This window comes from Aedes albopictus, chromosome 2, assembly GCF_035046485.1.
Source record: "Aedes albopictus strain Foshan chromosome 2, AalbF5, whole genome shotgun sequence".
Taxonomy (NCBI): domain Eukaryota; kingdom Metazoa; phylum Arthropoda; class Insecta; order Diptera; family Culicidae; genus Aedes; species Aedes albopictus.
In genome coordinates, this window is record NC_085137.1 from 227,701,398 (window position 1) to 227,722,050 (window position 20,653).

A 20,653-nucleotide genomic window follows, 5' to 3' on the forward strand; every position below is an offset into this window, starting at 1 on the left:
TATGATTAGTTGGCCTCTTGGCCGCTAGAGGCGCCATCAACAGTTTGAAGATAAATTGCACTACAGGAACCATACTAGGTTGTCTGGGTCTCAAACAAAAATTGCAACAGGGATAACACCAGGAATTTGTCAATTTCTTGATTTTGCTTTGGCTGACCAAGCCATGTGGGAAATTACACTGTTGAAAATGCTTTGACATCCATGTGCACAACAGAACACGTGCTCGATGAACAAATTGAGATTTGAAATTATGAAAAGAAATCCACGTACTCCGGTGAGACTCAAACTCACGACTCCCAATTCGCTAGACGGGCGCTTCTATTCCTTCAAGCTACGGAGTCACTCGACTATCTCCGTCGCCAGCGGACCTAGAACTGAACTCGATTCCACAATCGCACCTGGTTATCTTTTTTTCATAATCCAAACCCCCTTCGGATGGGATTAGATGAACATCTAACACATTGTCTGTTGTGCACATGTATGTCAAAGCGAGAGAGGAAGTTATTTTTAATTGTCGAGAGCTTCGGGCACTGTCTCCCAATCACTTATTGGTATGGCAATTAGTGTGCAGTCGGACTCTCGACCATGTGCGATTGTGGAATCGAGTTTAGTTCTAGGCCTGCTGGCGACGGAGATAGTCGAGTGACTCCGTAGCTTGAAGAAATAGAAGCGCCCGTCTAGCGAATTGGGAGTCGTGAGTTCGAGTCTCACCGGAGTACGTGGATTTCTTTTCATAATTTCAAATCTCAATTTGTTCATCGAGCACGTGTTCTGTTGTGCACATGGATATCAAAGCATTTTCAACAGTGTACCAGGAATTTGTTTAGAAGTTTCTCCATGCATTTCTCCAGGATTCCCTCTAGAGATTTTTCCAGGAATTCCTTCAGGGATTTCTCCAATAATTTCTCCAAGGATTCCTTCAGGAATTTCATTTCCTGAAGATTTCCTCTAGGAGTTCCTCAAGATTTAAGATTTCTTCTAGGAGTTCCTCAAGAGATTTCTCCAGGAATTCCTCTAGGGATTCCTCCCAGAATTTATCCAGGATTTCCTCCAGGCATACTTTCAGAAATTTCTCCAAAGATTGTTCCAGTAGTTATTTTTTCTCAGTTTCTCTTCTAAAATTCATTCAAGGGCTTGTTCAGGAGTTACTTCAGAAATTACAGAAATCCTTCAAGCATCTTTTCTAAGAATCAGTCTTTCAAGAGTATCCTTCAACTCCATGATTCAATGATTATTAATAGTAGATGTATGAGAAATTAGATCGCTAGTAGCGCTGTAGCCAATAAATTAATTTATTTTATTTCATACCTGAGATGTTTTTATCCATTATTTTTAAATACACATGTTGCTGTGGATGTTTTGTTCTGGCTATAAAATTGGGTTGACACTTGTGAGACCGGTACTGACGCTGTAAGGGCGTGGCAAACTAGATGTTGGTCACACGAACACTCGCGATATTGACATTCTGTGGCTAGTTATTCTACTTTATTAAAATAAAGGTCGTTTCGGATCATTTTTTCCAATCCCAGCGTGCGGGATTTTTGCATAAGATTCAATCCCAGCATGAAATCCCTACTTTCAAGTAAGAATTTTTCCTGGATTACCTGATGATATTTTGAATAACTTCAAGAATTTCTGGAGGAATCCTGTCAGCAAATAGTATTGGAAGATAATTTCGAAAGGATGCATACAGGAACCAGAAAATTACCCAGGATTTTTTTTTTAATCTCTCGAGCAGTTTCTTCAGAAGCACAGTATATGTACGCACAAATCTCAATATGAGATTGAGAAAAGTTGGCGGTGAGCACATTAAAATTCATTGAGCTTGAGACTAGCGAAGTTGGCGCACATCACATGAGACATCTCAATGAGACAAGCTCCAGATACAGCTAGTTATTGGCCGACATCTGTTTGATTCTTCACTATGATGAAATTTCCGGATGATATCCAGCTGGGATTTGGTTGGAGTGTTCCGATGGTGGAAAGGATTTGTTTAATATGTAATTTTTTAAATTTGTATGGAGCGTAAACTTTGGCCAGGCCCCCAAAGTCTACGAAGTTTTTGTACGGCCCCGAACGATAATGGGTGAGAGGAACAATACTGGCAGGGCATTCTTCCAAAGTGACGATATAATGTCCGTTATGTCCTGGGAGATTCCGTAGGACTGCTGTTGCAGTTCGTGTGGTTTTGCCACCTCGTGTGTTTCCGTTATAGGGCATGTTATGTTTGACCAACGGGGTGGAATGAAGCGAGAACCGCTTGAGTTGATAGGATCTGACATCAACGTCATCCCCGGAAAGTTGATGTCATGTCATTAACCCTCCCAACCCCCCCCCATACTCGGTTTCTATAAAGGTTCCTTCTTTTCCAGCTTACAATTTTCATCATTGGTTAGGGAAAAGGAGCTTCCAGAACTTAAGTACTGTTCCTTTGAATTCCACTACGAAGTTGCATCCTTTGACAGATACGTATTTCGACCTCAACTGTAAGGTCGTCTTCAGTGTCTTGTACTTGACTCGACTCGTCTTGTACTTGACAGCAGGGATGGCATGTTCCTCAGTGTGAGTGTAAGTGTGCGCGGTTTTAATATGAAAATGAGCTGCACTGTGCACATTTTCAGCGCGCAATGCCATCCCTGCTTGACAGTCGAGTCAAGTACAAGACACTGAAGACGACCTTACAGTTGAGGTCGAAATACGTATCTGTCAAAGGATGCAAATTCTTAGTGGAATTCAAAGGAACAGTACTTAACGCGATTTTCTTTTTATTTAAATTTTATGTTTAAATACTGCACATTGTAAGATATTTTTAATCAATCAATTATTATCACTTGGTTTTCCATTTTGTTTTCAGAAAACTGCAAAATCGAACATTTCCGCTGAAAATATCCGAATTCCAACAGTTTGACAAAATAGTACAGGACACCATTCAACAGTTTACCCAGCAACCAGCTTCGGTTCATAAACAATACGTCCGTGAAGTTGTACTCTCAAAATTCAAGCAAACTTATACCTGCTCGGACCCTTTTCAACTCCTACTAGCTCTACATTGGAGACATTGCTCTGCCAATCTAATCCATCGGAATGGAAGCACCAAATTAGACACCGACATCGACATAGGCCCATTCGCGCACAACATCGAGCGAGCCGAAGCCGGTGAAGAAGCGGACCCAACCCGGTTGCGGCTGATATCTTGGAACAACTGCGTCACCGAAGCGCGCAATCTGTGGAAACTGATGAGCCCCGATCAGAAGCTTCCGTTCTTCGTGCAGGCCTACATGGCGTCGCATCTTCCAGCGAGCGTGGATCAAGCGTTGTTGTGATTGTTACATTGGCGTGTGCGGCTGGTGTAATTGGAGTGCGGCTTTTGTTTGGTCTTACTTTTCGGCGTCTTTGGTCAATAACGGATAATTAGTGTGTCAGAAGTGTTGAAGGCTGCATAAATGCATGGTCCAATGGCACACTTTAACGCTGTCGAATAAGTTCAAGCGGCATTTAGCGGCATTCGGCTCCATAGCAGAAGATAATCTTATTTCGGATATATGGGGTTGAAATAGGAAAATTTGGAAAGATTATTTGAAATACTGTTCCACTGCTGAATTCAAGTCTCCAGAGAAAAAATAAAGCGTTAACACTATGGAGCAATAAACATGACTATGTATTATTTTATTGCAAATGTTAATTGTGAAGTTCTGTTTGAAGCGTAAGTATTTTAGAGCTATTTTGGTAATTGGATACATATTTTGATATTGACAATACCCTGGAAAGTTTAACTAACAGTAGTCCAAGCAAGAGGCGCATCAATATTTGAATGTGTCAAATTCGAGTAAGTGTTTGTTGACGACGATGTTATACGTCTGATAATCGGAACCTGCCTTCGGGGTAAGTGATTTCGGAGTAATGACCAAAAGCCAGGTTGTAGCTGTTGAAGTATCTTGCTAGGTACTTCCAACTCTCAGGTGACATTTAAAAGTCTCACTCCTAAGCTTATCGCAAGACTCCCACGAAGCAGGACGTTTTTATATTTTATCGATGACCCACCATAATCGGTTTAATCTTTTTTGTTGCGTATTTGCGTACAATCATTTTCGTGGCAATATTTTGGGCTACTTTTACTTTCAATTTTGAATTACCTGAGCGATTCAATCTCCCATCAACGAAAGATAAAGCCCGTAGTTGATTGAAGATGGACACTTGTTGCGCAAGAGAGAGCTCGCAAAAAACTGCCGCCACTCACCAAGCTGGACATCAAGAGGACGCGATACCAATCTGAGCATAGAAGAGCTTACTCATCGTTATGGCCAAGTCTTACCTACTTATCTCCAGCCAGTCAGTCAGTACCCAATGCAGTGGCGGATGGGTGTGTGAATGACGCAATGATATGGCAGGGGCTGACACTACACTCGTCTCACGTTTGGGTATGGATGGATGAACTTATACTATTTACGACATCAACGGGGAAAAGAGCCCACGCGTCAATATGCAGGGGGGTTGTTGTGATTTTAAATGAATAAATCCTTTCACTTCGTCGCCGGAGCCATTGGCCGATTGAGATATGTGCTGCAAGGAGGACAGCAGCGGAGACAAATGGCATTTGATGGAATGATGTTGATGTTGGTCGTGCTGGAGTGCTGATGGATGTACTCATTCAAACTAATCGATTGTCGTTTCCCGATGTTGGCCAATTGATGATTATACAATAAAATTGATTGTTCAATGATCGATTTAGTATGTTTGCGGATCTTAGATCAGGGTTTTCAGCGTCTTGTTGAGCTGATTGCTTGCTGATTTCGATAGCGTTCACCACTAGAACAGCTTGACAAACTTAAGCAGTATATTGTCATGCACGAAGCATAGTTCATAGCATAACATGGTTCTCCATTAGACCGGCCCACATTTGTATGGCAAGAAAGAAAATTTGGTAAAATTCACGGGGCACCCTCTAGAATCGTGCCTTTGGATGAGAAGAACAATCTGTGAAAGATTCAGCTCAATCGGTTTAAAACTGAGCTGGCGCAAATGAGTTGAAGGTTTGTATGGGATTTTCGGTCCAAATATATGGGAAATTGGATGACCTACAGTCTCTCACTCAGTACGCCGGTTCAGCGAGTTCGATTTAGCTCAGAATTGAAAGAATGGTAGTTGATACCCTAAGGAACAACTTTGTAGAAGACCATATCATGATAAAATTTAATTTAGTTGCGGTTTCAGCTAACGAAAGCAGGATGAGGACATCTTCCCCCGTTTACTCTCTATTGTTACATGCAGCATGTGTTTGTTGGTCGAAGCTTGCGCGCTACATCATAGGCAGCTATCTAATTCTTCATTGTTTCGATACCCACCCACGTGGTTGAGCAATTGAAATGAAGGACAACATAGCCGCCTATGATGTAGAGCGCAAGTTTCGAACAGCAAACACGTGCTGCATGCAACAACCGAGAGTAAACGGGGGAAGATGTCCTCATCCTGCTTTCGTTAGCGGAAACCGCAACTAAATTAAGGTGAAACTTCAAGAAATCCCATTGCAATTTTGCCTACAAACTTTAGAGGCACAAATCTGACGAACGAAGCATCGAACCAAGCCGCTTTTGATTATCCTGGCTTTGCTCACTTGCAAAAAGAGGCAGCTTTTCCAAATCAAGCGCATTTGTTTACGAATTTTAAAGATTTGTGCTCTTGAAAACGTGAGTAGGGGTCCAAGTCGGCCATCGTGGCAGCCATATTGGTATTCTTTGAAGTTTCTCCTTAAGTTTTATCATGATATGGTCTTCTACAAAGTTGTTCCTTAGGGTATAAAAAGTTTCATGAAAATCTCTCGTAACTGTTTGTTTACATTTCGTAGTGCAATTTACTTACGTTTTTACCCGTGTAGATCTATTTTATCCGCCTCGACCTTGGTGTCATTGCGTTGTTAGTTAGTCTGTGCTCTGAAGTTCATTAATTTCTGTTGAAAAGTTTTGCGCGTCTGGTGATAATATTGGAAATAATTTTCCTTGATCTGTGTCGCTCGTTGTCGCTAATCACGTCATCAACCGTATCTGGTGATAAGTGTTCCCTTGCCTCACTTTTTCGACTACCGTATATTTGCTGCCTGTGTGCGAGTGTGGTGCTACCAGACATTAAGCGCATAGTGGTCATTCCAAGTGTTTTGAGCAACTCATTAACATGGCTACTACCAGTGCTTGCGATCGCTGCGCTAAAACCGTTAAAAAGAATGAAGAATACATCGAATGCATGGGCTTCTGTAAAAATGTAGTTCATAAGAAGTGCGAAAACCTCGCTATGCCCACCGTGAAAGACATCCAAGAAAGGAGCAACGTGCACTGGATGTGTGATGAGTGCTCTAAGCTGATGAAAATTTGCCGTTTCAAGAGTGTTGTATCGTCTCTCGGATGTGTTATCTCAACAGTAATCGAAAGCCAGATGAATGGATTATCCGAGTTGAAAGCCGAGTTGTCAAAGAACAACAAACAGGTCGCCGACGTTTTAAATGAAAATAACAACCAGGTTGCTCAACTCGCGAATATTGTGAACGCTGCGACGCCTGGAAGGGTTCCAAACAGGGAGCGCCCGTCTAAGCGTCGTCGGGAAGACTCTGCTGTCCCGAATTCGAATCCGATATCCAATACCGGAACAAGGAGCGTCGCAAGTAACGCTGTCTTAACTGTTAAGCCTGCTCCAAATTTGTTCTGGGTGTATTTATCACGCTTTCACCCAACTGTCAAGGAAGACGTTGTGGAGGAGCTCGTCCGTGATGGTTTACAGACTTCCGAACCCATCAAGGTGATCTCGCTAGTGAAGAAGGGTGCAGACCTTAGCTCGATGAACTTCATTTCGTTCAAAGTTGGCGTTCCAGTTGAACTTAAAGATGCTGCTTTGGATCCTGGCACTTGGCCAGAAGGAATCGTGTTCAGGGAGTTTGAAGGTCAATCAAAAAACACAGTTTGGCTTCCTCCAACTACGACGGTCTCTTCAGATCAAGCGCTCATCGATACACCAGCCAGTACACCTTTCGGTACGCCAATACCCGTCATCACACCAGCCCCTTTGGATTCGCCGATGCCAGAAACCACTGCGTAAATCGCATGATTGAAATGGACAAATTCGAACCAGAACGAGAAGAACACCCAGGACGCAACGAAGAAAGCATTTTGGGAGTCCCTGGTTCCTCTAACTCAGTCGTGCCTTTTGCTGCCAGCGTTTTTCAAAGCCGTCCTGGCCCTGAGTTTAGATGCGGATTGGGGATCTCCCAACTTGCTTTCCCGGGCAAGTACCATCCTGTTTATGAACATTCGCCACCTGATGCCACTCCGATTTTCAGCCATTGTACATTACACCGGACTCCGGGGCGCACGCTTGCCGACCGCATTAAGGAAGCCCCTATTCCACTCATCGTAGTCGAGCCACTCCAGCCAGCGACCACCAGCCGCCCCGGTCCTGCGTTTGAGCTGGAAGACGGGGTCTTCCGTCATCCTTCCATCGGCAAGTATGATCGTTCTGTTAGAATTCCATCGCCTGAATATTTTTCGGCTTTCAGTGCATCTCCACGATCCATCCCACGACTTGTGACATCCTCCAGCTCTCAACTACATAATGAAGCCTCTACTGTCGTTTCATCCATATCGCCACCGGGACGCACATTTGCCGCCCGCCTTGAGGAAGCCCTAGATCCTCCCAACACAGTCGAGCCAATCCTGCCAGCGATCAGCAGCCGTCCCGGTCCTGTGTCTGGGAAAGGAAACAGGGTCTTCCGATCTCCACGTGTCGGCAAGTATGCTCGTACTTCGAATGAATCCCTGCCTGATTCTGTCCCACCTTCTAGCGCCACAGTTTCTCACCAATTGAAGTCCAACGTCACTATATACTACCAGAACGTGGGAGGAATGAACGGTCTGGTTGAGGACTATCGCCTTGCAGTTACGGACAACAGCTACGATATCATAGTTCTTGTCGAGACGTGGCTTGATTCTCGAACCGTTTCAAGCTATGCTTTCGGAAATGGCTACGAAACTTTCCGTTGCGATCGTAATCCGTACAACAGCAGAAAAAGTACTGGAGGGGGTGTGCTTATTGCCGTCAGTACCCGGTTGAAAGCGAAGGCGATCGAAGATGCTACCTGGAACTCTGTTGAACAAGTTTGGGTCACTATCAAGTTAGGGGACCGACAGCTATTTCTTTGTGCAGTGTACATCCCTCCAGACAGAACACGAGATTTGGATCTTATTGATGTACATTGTCAATCCATCGCCAAAGTTACAGACATCGCGGCGATTGATGACGAAGTTATGGTCTTCGGGGATTTCAATCTAGCAAACATTACATGGACGCCAACTCATAGTGGTTTCCTCCATCCAGATCATGATCACTCCACTTTTCATTCTGGTGCCATCAGGCTTTTGGACAGCTACAGCACCGCTACGCTACGCCAAATAAATCATGTAGTGAACGAAAATGGTCGTTCCTTAGACTTGTGCTTCGTGAGTAATAGTGACACGGCTTCATCCATCTATCCGGCACCGGCACCACTAGTTAAGGTGGTTGCTCATCATCCTCATTTAGTAGTTACCGTTGAAGGCACCATTGTGGATCGTGATTGCAACTGGAATCCGGTTGCTGTATGCTATAATTTTCGAAGAGCTGACTACGGTAGTATAGTAGCATTGTTGTCCAGTATAAACTGGATCAATATTTTGGACATGACAGATGTTAATATCGCTGCACAGACTTTTACCAATATCTTGCTTTACGCAATCGACAGACACGTTCCTAAAAAAGTCGTTAAAGAAGATTCCCGGACCCCATGGATAACGAACGATTTGCGTTCATTAAAAAGAATTAAAAGAGCTGCTCTCCGAAGGTACGTTAAATACCGCACTCCATCACTTAAGATCCAGTATATCAGACTCAACTACGAATACAAGAGGTTAAGCCATTTTTGCTTCGATCGCTATCAAAGAGGAATACAGCAGCGTTTAAAATCCCACCCGAAAAGCTTTTGGAACTACATCAACCAGCAACGAAAGGAAGTCGGTTTGCCATCATCCATGGTCTACAACGGAGAGTCGGCTTCTTCTCCTCAAGAGATTTGCAGGCTTTTTTCAACTAAATTTGCAAGCGTGTTTGAAGATGAGCAACTATCCTCCAACACCATTTTCACCGCTGCCAGCAATGTTCCACTAGCAAATCAAACCCTCAGTGCCGTTGATGTCAACGAAGAATCGCTCTCACGTGCGTTGTCGCTGCTTAAATCGTCGCTAAAACCCGGACCTGATGGTGTACCATCAACGTTTCTCAAAGCGAACGCTGTTTGTCTCTTGGAACCTCTCCTCCTGTTATTTAGACTCTCGCTCTCTAGTGGGATTTTCCCATCTTGTTGGAAAATAGCTGAAATGTTTCCCGTGCACAAAAAGGGTAGCAAGCGTGACGTTATTAACTACCGAGGAATAACTTCATTAAGCGCTGTTTTGAAGCTTTTTGAGCTGGTGGTTATGGACTCCTTAAATTCCCACTGCAAACAGTACTTGAGTGCTGATCAACACGGATTCACTTCTGGACGTTCTACAACTACGAACCTGCTGTGCCTTACATCATACATCACGAATGGCATGAATGCTCAGGCTCAAACGGACGTAATTTACACTGATTTAACTGCCGCATTCGATAAGTTGAACCACGAGATCGCAATCGCAAAACTTGATAGATTATGGATTAGCGATAATCTCCTTGGGTGGTTCCGTACATATCTTACTGGTCGTCAACTGGTGGTAACTATAAGTGACGTTCGCTCAGATAGTTTTCGTGCAACTTCCGGTATACCGCAGGGCAGCCATCTTGGCCCCGTTCTTTTTCTTCTATACTTCAACGATGTTAATCACACTGTTCGAGGACCAAGATTATCTTTCGCAGACGATCTTAAGCTATTTCTGCGGGTCTGTTCAATTGCCGACTGCAGTTTCCTTCAAGCTCAGATCGATGCCTTCGCGAACTGGTGCATACTTAATCGGCTATCGGTGAATCCAGCGAAGTGCTCGGTTATTTCTTTCTCCAGAAAGAAGCGGACAATAATCTACAGCTACAATTTGCTAGGAACGCCTATACAACGAGTACATTGTATTAAGGATTTGGGGGTGCTGCTGGATGCAAAACTGTCATACTCGCAGCATATTTCATACGCTGTTGACAAAGCGTCACGAACTCTCGGCTTTGTTTTCAAGGCGGCGAAGAAGTTTACCGATATCTATTGCCTCAAGTCGCTGTATTGTGCTTTGGTGCGATCAACACTAGAATACTGTTCTGCAGTCTGGAGCCCGAACTACAACAATGGCAGCGACCGCATTGAGAAAATACAACGGCGCTTTCTCCGTTTCGCGTTGCGCAGGTTGCCTTGGAGGGATCCAATTCGTCTACCGAGATACGAAGATCGCTGCAGATTGATCGACCTGGACCCTCTGCGGATTCGACGGGACGTATGTAGAGCACTGACCGTTGCTGATATCTTCCAAGGGAGAATTGAGTGTCAGGCTTTGCTGGAGCAGCTAGACATCAATGTTCAACCTCGACTGCTGCGCAATAATGCTATGTTTAGGATTCCTTTCCGTCGAAACAATTATGGTTTGAACAGCGCCATGACCGGACTTCAGCGTTTGTTCAATAGAGTAGCGGCTGTATTTGACTACCATCTACCTAGGGAGGCGCTTCGTCGCAATTTTAGAACTTTTTTTTCAAATAATACTTGATCTGTAAGATACGTGTCGATTTTATTTTAATTGTTTGTGATAAGGTTGATAGTTTTAAATTGTACTGTTTTTGTTATAATTTAAGTTAGACATCATTGGGACTTTGCATAGTCTGTTGATGAGTAATAAAGATAAAGATAAAGATAAAGTGAGTATCAACTATTATTTTTTCAATTATGAGCCAAATCAAGCTCTTTCAACCAGCGTGCTGAATGAGAGACTGGAGGTCATCCAATTTCCCATATATTTGGACTGAAGATCCCATACAAACCTTCAACTCATTTGCGTCAGCTCAGTTTTGAACCGATTGAGCTGAAATTTTCACAGATTGCTTTTCTCATCCAAAGACACGATTCTAGGGGGTGCCCCGTGGAATTTTTCGACATTTTTGTATTTTGGCCAGTCTATTCTCCATAGAAGGATCCGTTTATTACGTAATGCTAGACTCGGCATTTTTACCCCTCCTTCTTCCCCCTCCGTAACGCTCTTTTTGTATAAAAACCATACAAATTTTGTGTGAGCCCCAACGCTCGGCCATACTCATCCCTTTCCCTACAGCGTTACGTAATTTGTGGACGGAGGCTAATGTAAATAAAAATAAGTGTGATAAATAAAGCTATACTAGATGACAACAAAACGAAGGAGAACTCGTTTCTACTAGAATCGGAAGTTTCAACTTCATTGACCAAATACTGTAAACAATCGCTTCGATAGTACCGCAAAACAGTGTGACTTTGATAGAGCGGGAGTCATTGTATGATGCTATTTATTATTTAGAACATAACACATAAAAGGGCGTCTACACTTGACTATCACACCAAGGACCTGGGATCGAATCCCACTCCCGACAAACTCACAAAATGTGAGTTCTTCCTTCGGAAGGGAAGTAAAGCGTGGGTCCCGAGATAAACTAGCCTAGGGCTAAAAATCTCGTTAATACAGATAAAAAAAGTGCATCTGATAGATAATTTTCTATTTTTTTTTGTAGATGTCGATATTCCCACTTTCACAGGTTAGCACGACATAAAGATCACCGAACTCTTGAAGAAATTTTGCAGGAGTATATTGCAATTCCCGGAAAACTCCTGAAGAAACAGTGGGCCTGGCCATTTTAATATTTGTGTCGTGTTCCTGACATGCTGCAAATATTAATGCAGACAAGCAATTTTGATATTATAGGATGCTTTTCAATACTGGCTGTGCAAGCACTAGAATAGATTAAATTAGTATATCGGTTTCTGATAACAACGTTGATGAAAATTCGGCATATTTTGCCTTTAAACTTTAAACAATAACATAAAATCTATGTTTAAATCAGGGTGCAAAATGTTCATAGTCATTGACTGAAAACAGCACGAATTTGAATGATTCTGCACTGAAAATTCAAAACAAACAAATTCATTTTTGCTCTCCCTCTTCACACAGTCAGTCAATTCGTAGTCATTGAATATGAACCCGATCGAGAAACATCTTCATAATTACCTACGTTTATGGCTACGATTCCTTCCAAAAACATTCCACAACAATCAAATGGGACAAGATCTGTGTAAAACACCGTTAAATGTAATCTAAACGTTAATATTTTAACAGCAATTAAACACTTTGTAAGATGTTCACAAATATTCATTGACTTTCATTCAGTTGACAAACGAGTATCGAGCAGCTGAATATGAATATGCAGGCAAGTGAATGAAAATTGCCGCACGGTGAACTTCAGCTCGTCTGCTCGAAAATTTTGCGCCCTGGTTTAAATACTACACATTGTAACATATTTTCAATCAATCGATTATTATCACTTGGTTTTCCATTTTGTTTTCAGAAAACAGCGAAATCGAAGAGTTCCGCTCAAAATATCCGGATTTCCGGGTAACTTATGGAGGAATTTACGGAGAACTGCTGAAGGAATTCTTGTTGAACTGTCGGAGGAACTCCTTTGGTGCTTCTGGAGAAATTTTCGAGAACCTCCTGAAGAAAATTTCAAGATTTCCAGAGGTACTCCTGAAAAAAATCCCGAGGAACTCAGGAGTATTTTTGAGATATTGTTCTCAGTACTTTTACCTCTTATCTCAAGAAAACAAATATCAGAGAAGCGCGCGACTATTTGCGTTGGTCGTTCGGTCGGATTTCCCGGTAGTGATGGAGACATACATGCATACATTTATTTGTTCAACATCACAATACTCGGTTTGTGGCTGCCGCTCTCCATCCTCGGTCCCGCCCAATGCTAGCTAGGTCACGCTCCGCCTGGTCCGCCTATCGTGCTCTCTGCGCTCCACGCCTTCTTGTGCCAACCGGATCAGTTGCAAACACCAGCTTTGCAGGGTTGTTGTCCGGCATTCTTGCTACATGCCCTGCTCACCGTATCCTTCCGGCTTTAGCCACCTTCTGGAGAGTGCAGCGAGCTCGTGGTTCATCCTTCTCCGCCACACACCGTTCTCCTGCACACCGCCGAAGATCGTTCTAAGCACGCGTCGCTCGAAAACTCCGAGTGCTTGCAGGTCCTCCTCGAGCATGGTCCATGTCTCGTGCCCGTAAAGGACCACCGGTCTTATTAGCGTTTTGTACATGGTGCATTTGGTGCGTGAGTGAATCTTTTTCGACCGCAGTTTCCTCTGGAGCCCGTAGTAGACCCGACTTCCGCTGATGATGCGCCTCCGAATTTCACGGCTAACGTTGTAGACGAATTCCTCCACCACCTCGAAGATATCCCCGTCTATCGTAACATTACTACCCAGACGGATCCGGTCGTGTTCGGTTCCGCCTACCAGCATGTACTTTGTTTTTGAGGCATTCACCACCAGTCCAACTTTTGCTGCTTCGCGTTTCAGGCGGGTGTACAGCTCAGCCACCGTTCCAAATGTTCTAGCGATAATGTCCATGTCGTCCGCAAAGCACACAAATTGTCCGGATTTTGTGAAAATCGTTCCCCAGCTGTTGAGCCCGGCTCGTCGCATCACACCTTCCAGAGCGATGTTGAAGAGTAGGCATGAGAGTCCATCACCTTGTCGCAGTCCCCGGCGAGATTCGAATGAACTGGATATTTCACCCGAAACCCTTACGCAGTTTTGCACACCGTCCATAGTTGCTTCAATCAATCTAGTCAGCTTCCCAGGGAAGCCGTTTTCGTATATGATTCTCCATAGCTCTGCGCGATTGATACTGTCATATACCGCTTTGAAGTCGATGAACAGGTGATACATTTGCCGTACAGTAAAGATCTGGTGCGTTGTCGACCGGCCGTCGATGAAGCCGGCTTGATAACTTCCCACGAACTCATTCATTTTAGGTGACAGACGACGGAAGATGATCTGGGATAGCACTTTGTAGGCAGCATTCAAATTAGTGATCGATCTGAAGTTCTCACATTCCAAATGGTCGCCTTTCTTGTAAATGGGGCAGATTCCATCCACTCCTCCGGTAGCTGTTCGGTTTCCCAGATCCTGACTATCAGCCGATACAGACAGGTGGCCAACTTTTCTGGGCTCATCTTGATGAGTTCAGCTGCGATACCATCCTCACCAGCTGCTTTGTTGATTTTGAGCTGGTGAATGGCATCCTTAACTTCCCTCAGCGTGGGAGTTGGTTCATTTCCGTCCTCCGCTGCACTGGCGTCGTCGTTTCTTCCGTTGCCGTGGGCTCCCGTGCCTACGTTCTCCACGCCGTTCAGGTGCTGATCGAAGTGCTGCTTCCACCTTTCGATCACCTCACGTACGTCCGTCAAGAGGCCTCCGTCTTTATCCCTGCATATTTCGACTCGCGGCACGAAGCCGTTGCAGGATGCGTTGAGCTTCTGATAGAACTTCCGTGTTTCTTGGGAACAGCACAGCAGTTCCATTTCTTCACACTCCGCTTCTTCCAGGCGGCGCTTTTTCTCCCGAAAGAGGCGAGTCTGCTGTTTTCGCTTCTGTTTGTAACGTTCCACGTTCTGTCGAGTCCCTTGCTGCAGCATTACCGCCCTCGCTGCGTTCTTCTCCTCCAAAACCGTTCTGCACTCTTCGTCGAACCATTCGTTCCGTCGATTCCGTTCCACGTACCCGATGGTGCTCTCGGCTGCGTCGTTGATGGCTGCTTTCACTGTACTCCAGCAGTCCTCTAGAGGGGCCTCATCGAGCTCGCCCTCGTCTGGCAACGCGGCTTCGAGATTCTGCGCGTATGCTGAGGCGACATCCGGTTGCTTCAGTCGCTCTAGGTTGTACCGTGGCGGTCGCCGGTACCGTACATTGTTGATGACGGAGAGCTTTGGGCGCAGTTTGACCATCACCAGATAGTGGTCGGAGTCGATGTTGGCACCACGATAGGTCCTGACGTCGATAATGTCGGAGAAGTGCCGTCCGTCAATCAGAACGTGGTCGATTTGAGATTCCGTCTGTTGTGGTGATCTCCAGGTGTAACGATAAGGGAGGCTGTGTTGGAAAAAGGTGCTCTATGGCCATATTTTTGGAGGCCCTATGATGATTTTGACGTCGTGGGTTGGGCAGCGGTCGTACTCGCGTTCGAGCTGCGCGTAAAATGCGACTTTGTCATCATCAGTGCTTCCGGAGTGAGGGCTGTGCACGTTTATTATGATGAAGTTGAAGAATCGGCCCTTGATCCTCAACCTGCACATTCTTTCGTCGATCGGCCACCAACCGATCACGCGCCTCTGCATGTCGCCCATCACTATAAAAGCTGTTCCCAGCTCACGTGTGTTGACGCAACTCTGGTAGATGGTATGATTAACTCTAAACGTTCGCATCATAGATCCTGTCTAACACACCTCCTGCAGCGCTACGATTCCGAATCCACGGTCCTTCAGTGTATCGGCGAGTATGCGGGTGCTCCCAATGAAGTTGAGAGATCTGCAGTTCCACGTATCGAGTTTCCAATCGCAAGTCCTTTTTGTTCGCTGTGGTCGTTGCCGTTGGTCTCGGTTCGTATGATTCTGTTGCTGATTTTCCGTTACACTGGTTATTTTCGGCTGGCTCGTAGGGCCTGACACCAACCCCCTACTTTCTGGAGGACCACAGTGCACAGTTTAGCTTAGAGTCCTTCCTTGGCACTCGGACGTAGATCAGCCGCCCCTAACATAGGGATCAGACGCTGTTGTGAGCCGTCCTCCTGGAGAACAGACGCTCAACCCCCCCCCCCCCCCCTTCCCTGTCAGCCTACGACCAAAGTTCCCACCGGGGTTAGTTACCCGATCTTCCCTAAGGTTGCTCATAGTTTCCGGCCGGGATAGGAGTTGCTGGGCAGAGGCTAGTGGATCACAATGGGATCTGAATTGCGCAGCATACCCAGCCTTTACCGTGCCTAGTGATGCAGACGCTAGTGTTGAATGTGGAGTCAGAATTGCTCAAGACTTTTCGAGTGGCCGACGATTTTCAGGTAAGAGTGATGGGGACAAGAGTGTTGAATGCGAAATCGGAAGCACGCGATTATTTTCGTGGGTATGTTGGTTTTCACGATTAAGTAAACGATCAATGCACTGACGCGTTTAATATTGAATGCATTGACGTATGTGCATTACCCTTACTATTTATAATCTCGATGAAGACCGTGAAGTGTATTTGTATATAACTAGTGGATCATATCACCTACCAAAGGTGGCGCCAAGATCCACACCTTACTTTGCTCCACTAACAAATACTCCTTCCCGAGACAACTGTGGGGATGCTGTTGATTTCACGGTTTCTAGTAACAACGGTTGTCGTGCTAACATTCCTTCCCCTTTCCCGGCACCATATTGACTTTAAAATATTGAACCCCGAATTGTGCACATTGAGAGTGTGTAGCTAGTCCCAAGCACCATTCATTGGATCTTGCAACTTCGATTGTTCTGGTCAATCACGGAGTTGCAACTACGATGAGAACGGTTATCTTTACTTAGCTTTACTTATCTCAAACAAACAAATATCACTTTATGATCTCTATATCAAAATATGGTATTATTGAGCTTTATTCCTCTGCTCGGATACACCAATGGTAGGTGTGATTAATCGTGGATTGCCTTGGCTGTCCAATGTCCATTAGGCGCTGTCCATAAACTACGTAGACTCATTTTGGGCAATTTCAGACCCTCCCTCCCTCTCCGTAGACTTTTGTTCATACAAAATTTTCGAAATTTGTATGGAGCGTAGACTTTGGTCAGACCCCCCAGCCCCCGTCCCCCCCCCCTAATAGTCTACGTATTTTATGGACAGGCCCTTACCATGGAACACCCAAATGACTGGCTGATGATGTTGCTCTCCTATCTCAATAGCGCTCTGATATGCAGAGTAAGCTCGATGATCGTTCCGAACGCTTCTCGTCGGCAGGTCTTACCATCAACGCTAACAAGACGAAATCGTTGGATGAAAATACGGTCAGCCCTTCCAGCTTTACGGTGAAAACATTCAAGCTTTCAATATTTTGGTTGCCAAATTGTGGCCGTTTGGTGGCCTTCAAAATCGACATAGGTGCACGGATCAAGAAGGCGAGGGCTGCTTTTACGAGTTTAAGAAATCAATCAGATTAGTCAACACACCAAAATCCAAATTTTCAACTCAAACGTGCAATCTGTGCTGCTGAACGCCAGTGAAACCTGGTGTGTATCACCGGAAAACACCCAACGGCAGCAGGTCTTCATCAATAGATACCAGCGGTATATAATTCGTGCATGGTGGCTCCACAATTGGATCTCTAATGTAGACCTTCGCCGTCGATGTCATCAAAAGCCGATAGCTACTAAAAACGTAGAGCAGTTGAAAACACAAATAGCAAATCAGATACACTTACACACTGTGCCCAGTGTGTTACACAAGATAAAATTAAAGAGAATATTCTTAGAAATATAAAAATTGAGAATTTCTGCGAAAACTATTAAAGTTATCCCAGTTATCGGTACCTGACTCATAGTTTGGTAATGGGAAACGACCTTGGTCGGGGGTGCGGTTGAATTTTGAGCAAAACAAACATTTACCAGACATTGATCCCCAGATCATGGTACAGTCAGTTCCATTTTTGAAATTTGTTTTTCATTCAAGATAAACACACCACACAAACGAACTCTCGTGATGCCCTGCCTTCCAGCTAGCATCGTCGTCATTAATCCAGTTTCAAGCCAAAAAAAAAAGCTTCCGACGAGCGTCGGCTCACGCAAGGGTTGGCGTATCAGAATCAAGATGCTATACTTAAACGTGATCATGTTTATGTCGCGTTACGTTGAAACTGGAAATTTTCGAATGTTGTTTTGAATTCGAGAGGACAAAAAAAACTGGTAAAACCCCCAATTTCGCATTCATGGTTATCGCCGGTTGTAGTGATCCACCGGCAAAGAGGAATAGGGGGTAAAATGAAGATGTTTTATTTTTATTGCAAGCTATAATAAAGATTTGATAAACAAAGCCATGAGAAAACTACATGTTCCCTAAAAAAAAGTTTTCAATGGGAGGTCTAGTCTAAATGCTGTGGTTTGGACTTCCATGCAACTGCTACGCAAATGATATAAAAAAAAATCCCAGAATAAAACGAAATGGGGTAGCAAACCAAACACGAGTGGTATGCCAAGGTGGTATTTCAACAAACACTGAGTGGAGTTATATTGTCATGACAATTAATCAGCCTGCTTCATAAGAAGTGTTTGGTGATAAGTGTAAAGTGCGGCTCGTAAATCGGAAGGTCATTAGTTCGATACTGAAGTCAGGAAACTGTTTTTTATAACATAAAGTCGCAAAAGATGTCTTAAGGAATCGTAATAAGGCACACCGTAAATCGCATAGATTAACGGTGTAGGTCATATAGAGTTATTATTGCCTCGTCAATGTACGTATATCGTCTCCACTTTTGAACGCATAAAGCGCTTTTGCTGCATCTATTCTTTATCTGTATTAACGAGATTTTTAGCCCTAGGCTAGTTGATTTCGGGACCCACGCTTTGCTTCCCTTCCCTTTGTGAGTTGGTCGGGAGTGGTATTCGATTCCAAGTCCACGGGGTAATAGTCACATGCTTTAATCATCACACGACGTCCACTCCCACAGAGCTGCTGCATCTTATGCGATGTGGCTATCACGTATAAGAGTACGCATGACACGATCATAAATATCATTATATGTCCTCTCTCCTCTTCTTGGCATAACGTCCTCACTGGGACAAAGCCTGCTTCTCAGCTTAGTGTTCTATGAGCACTTCCACAGTTATTAACTGAGAGCTTCCTCTGCCAATGACCATTTTGCATGTGTATATCGTGTGGCAGGCACGAAGATACTCTATGCCCAAGGAAGTCAAGGAAATTTCCTTTACGAAAAGATCCTGGACTGACCGGGAATCGAACCCGTCACCCTCAGCATGGTCATGCTGAATACCCGTGCGTTTACCGCCTCGGCTATATGGGCCCTCATTATATGTGTAAAATGGTTATCTGGGTATCATTGTATCTGCCACACTTAATATTGATGCAAAATAGTCAACGTGCACAGTTGATAACTATGGAAGTGTTCATAGAACGCCAAACTGAGACTATGTTCATTTAACCCCTTATTCATCACGAGCCGAAAGACCGGTTCGTTCCTCTCCAAGAAGGCAAAGGATGTTATAATTCTTATTCGCATCTTCTTAGTCCATGTCTGCTCGAATTCGTTTTATATCTTCATTTTGACTCTGATAGGTATATAAAGCGCCTGACGCCACAATCGGGACGTCAGTAAGAAACAATATTGCTACTAGTTGATAGATACAATTCAAAAAAAAAAATGAAATTGTTTATTTGTGGAGTGGTGTTAAGTGTTCTGGTAGCACTGGGTAGTGCTGAGGATCCACAACTGCAGGAGATAGAGGTGCTGCAGGTGCAAGATGGAGCTGCTGTGGAACGTGCCAAGCGCCAGACATTATTAGGAGCTCTTCTGGGAGGCGGTCTTGGCTCGCCTGGATTCGGAGGCCCTGTAGGACATGGTGGTTTTGGAGGACAAAGTGGTCATGCAGGAGGTTTTGGAGGACCTGGAGGTCATGGAGGCCACAGTGGACATGGATTCGAGCAAGGTCACGGTCATGGAAGCCACGGTGGACATGGATTCGAGCAAGGTCACGGTCATGGTACTCATGGAGGACACGGAAGCCATGGATTTGAACAAGGTCATGGCCATGGTAACAATTATGGCCATGGTGGAAATCACGGCGGTCATGGCGGAAACTACGGTCATGGTGGAAATCATGGAAGCCATGGTGGAAACTATGGTCATGGTGGAAGTCATGGAAGTCATGGTGGAAACTACGGTCATGGCCACGGAAGTCATGGTGGAAATTATGGTCACGGTCAAGGTCACGGTAATCACGGTGGTGGCCACGGTAACTATGGACATGGTGGGCATGGTGGACATTACGAGCATGGACATCATTGAATAAGTACCTTAAACTGTGATACGTTGGAGAATAATATGTTTAGTAATTTATTCAAATAAACTAGCTACTTACCTAAAAGTTTTTTTGTTGTTCTGGTGTGTTCACATATATATCTCATATATTGCTTTCGAATCCCCAAATAACGTAAAACATCTAATAGGAATTTTTGAACTCCGAGCATCTTCCCCATATCACAGACCCATGTACAGAAAAGGTGACAAAGGAGGGATTTTTCTGTATAAAATGTGGAACAAAAGATAGCTGAACGGTTTCTTTGACAAAGCTGTACCACCAGATGATAGCAATTCAGCAAAAATGTTATGGTTCACCAAAACACCCCAGGGATCCAGAACAGTAGCCTCCATGAGCCTATGTCCATCATAAACATTAAAATCAGGTGGATATGATATTCTCTCCAAATCATCCGAATCTTCAGCCAAAATGCTCTATTAGATTAACCAAGGTATCGGCAGTATTTATTTATCAAGTTAGGCTCTGTGATGCTATTATTCGCAGTACCACCGATTTGATTCCAAATAAGGTATTTAACTTTTTTTTGTATTGC

The 20,653-nt window shown here is 44.3% G+C and overlaps 3 protein-coding genes across 3 annotated transcripts in view; all 3 read left to right on the forward strand.

Moving 5' to 3' along the window:
• Positions 1–3,664, forward strand: part of LOC109401358 (uncharacterized) — a 20,937-nt gene extending 17,273 nt beyond the window's left edge. Inside the window, exon 2 of the mRNA XM_019673868.3 lies at positions 2,855–3,664. Within this exon, the coding sequence (XP_019529413.2) occupies positions 2,855–3,323 (469 nt within the window). The 3' untranslated portion in view covers positions 3,324–3,664. The remainder of the gene's footprint in view (positions 1–2,854) is intronic.
• Positions 3,665–6,165: 2,501 nt separating this feature from the next.
• LOC115259426 (uncharacterized) lies at positions 6,166–7,080 on the forward strand. The gene has a single exon (XM_029860002.1). It carries the CDS (start codon positions 6,166–6,168, stop codon positions 7,078–7,080), a length of 915 nt encoding a protein of 304 aa, XP_029715862.1.
• A 12,303-nt stretch (positions 7,081–19,383) lies between these two features.
• On the forward strand, positions 19,384–20,166 carry LOC109432860 (uncharacterized). The gene has a single exon (XM_019709206.3). It carries the CDS (start codon positions 19,443–19,445, stop codon positions 20,085–20,087), a length of 645 nt encoding a protein of 214 aa, XP_019564751.2. The 5' UTR covers positions 19,384–19,442; the 3' UTR covers positions 20,088–20,166.
• Positions 20,167–20,653: the final 487 nt, after the last annotated feature.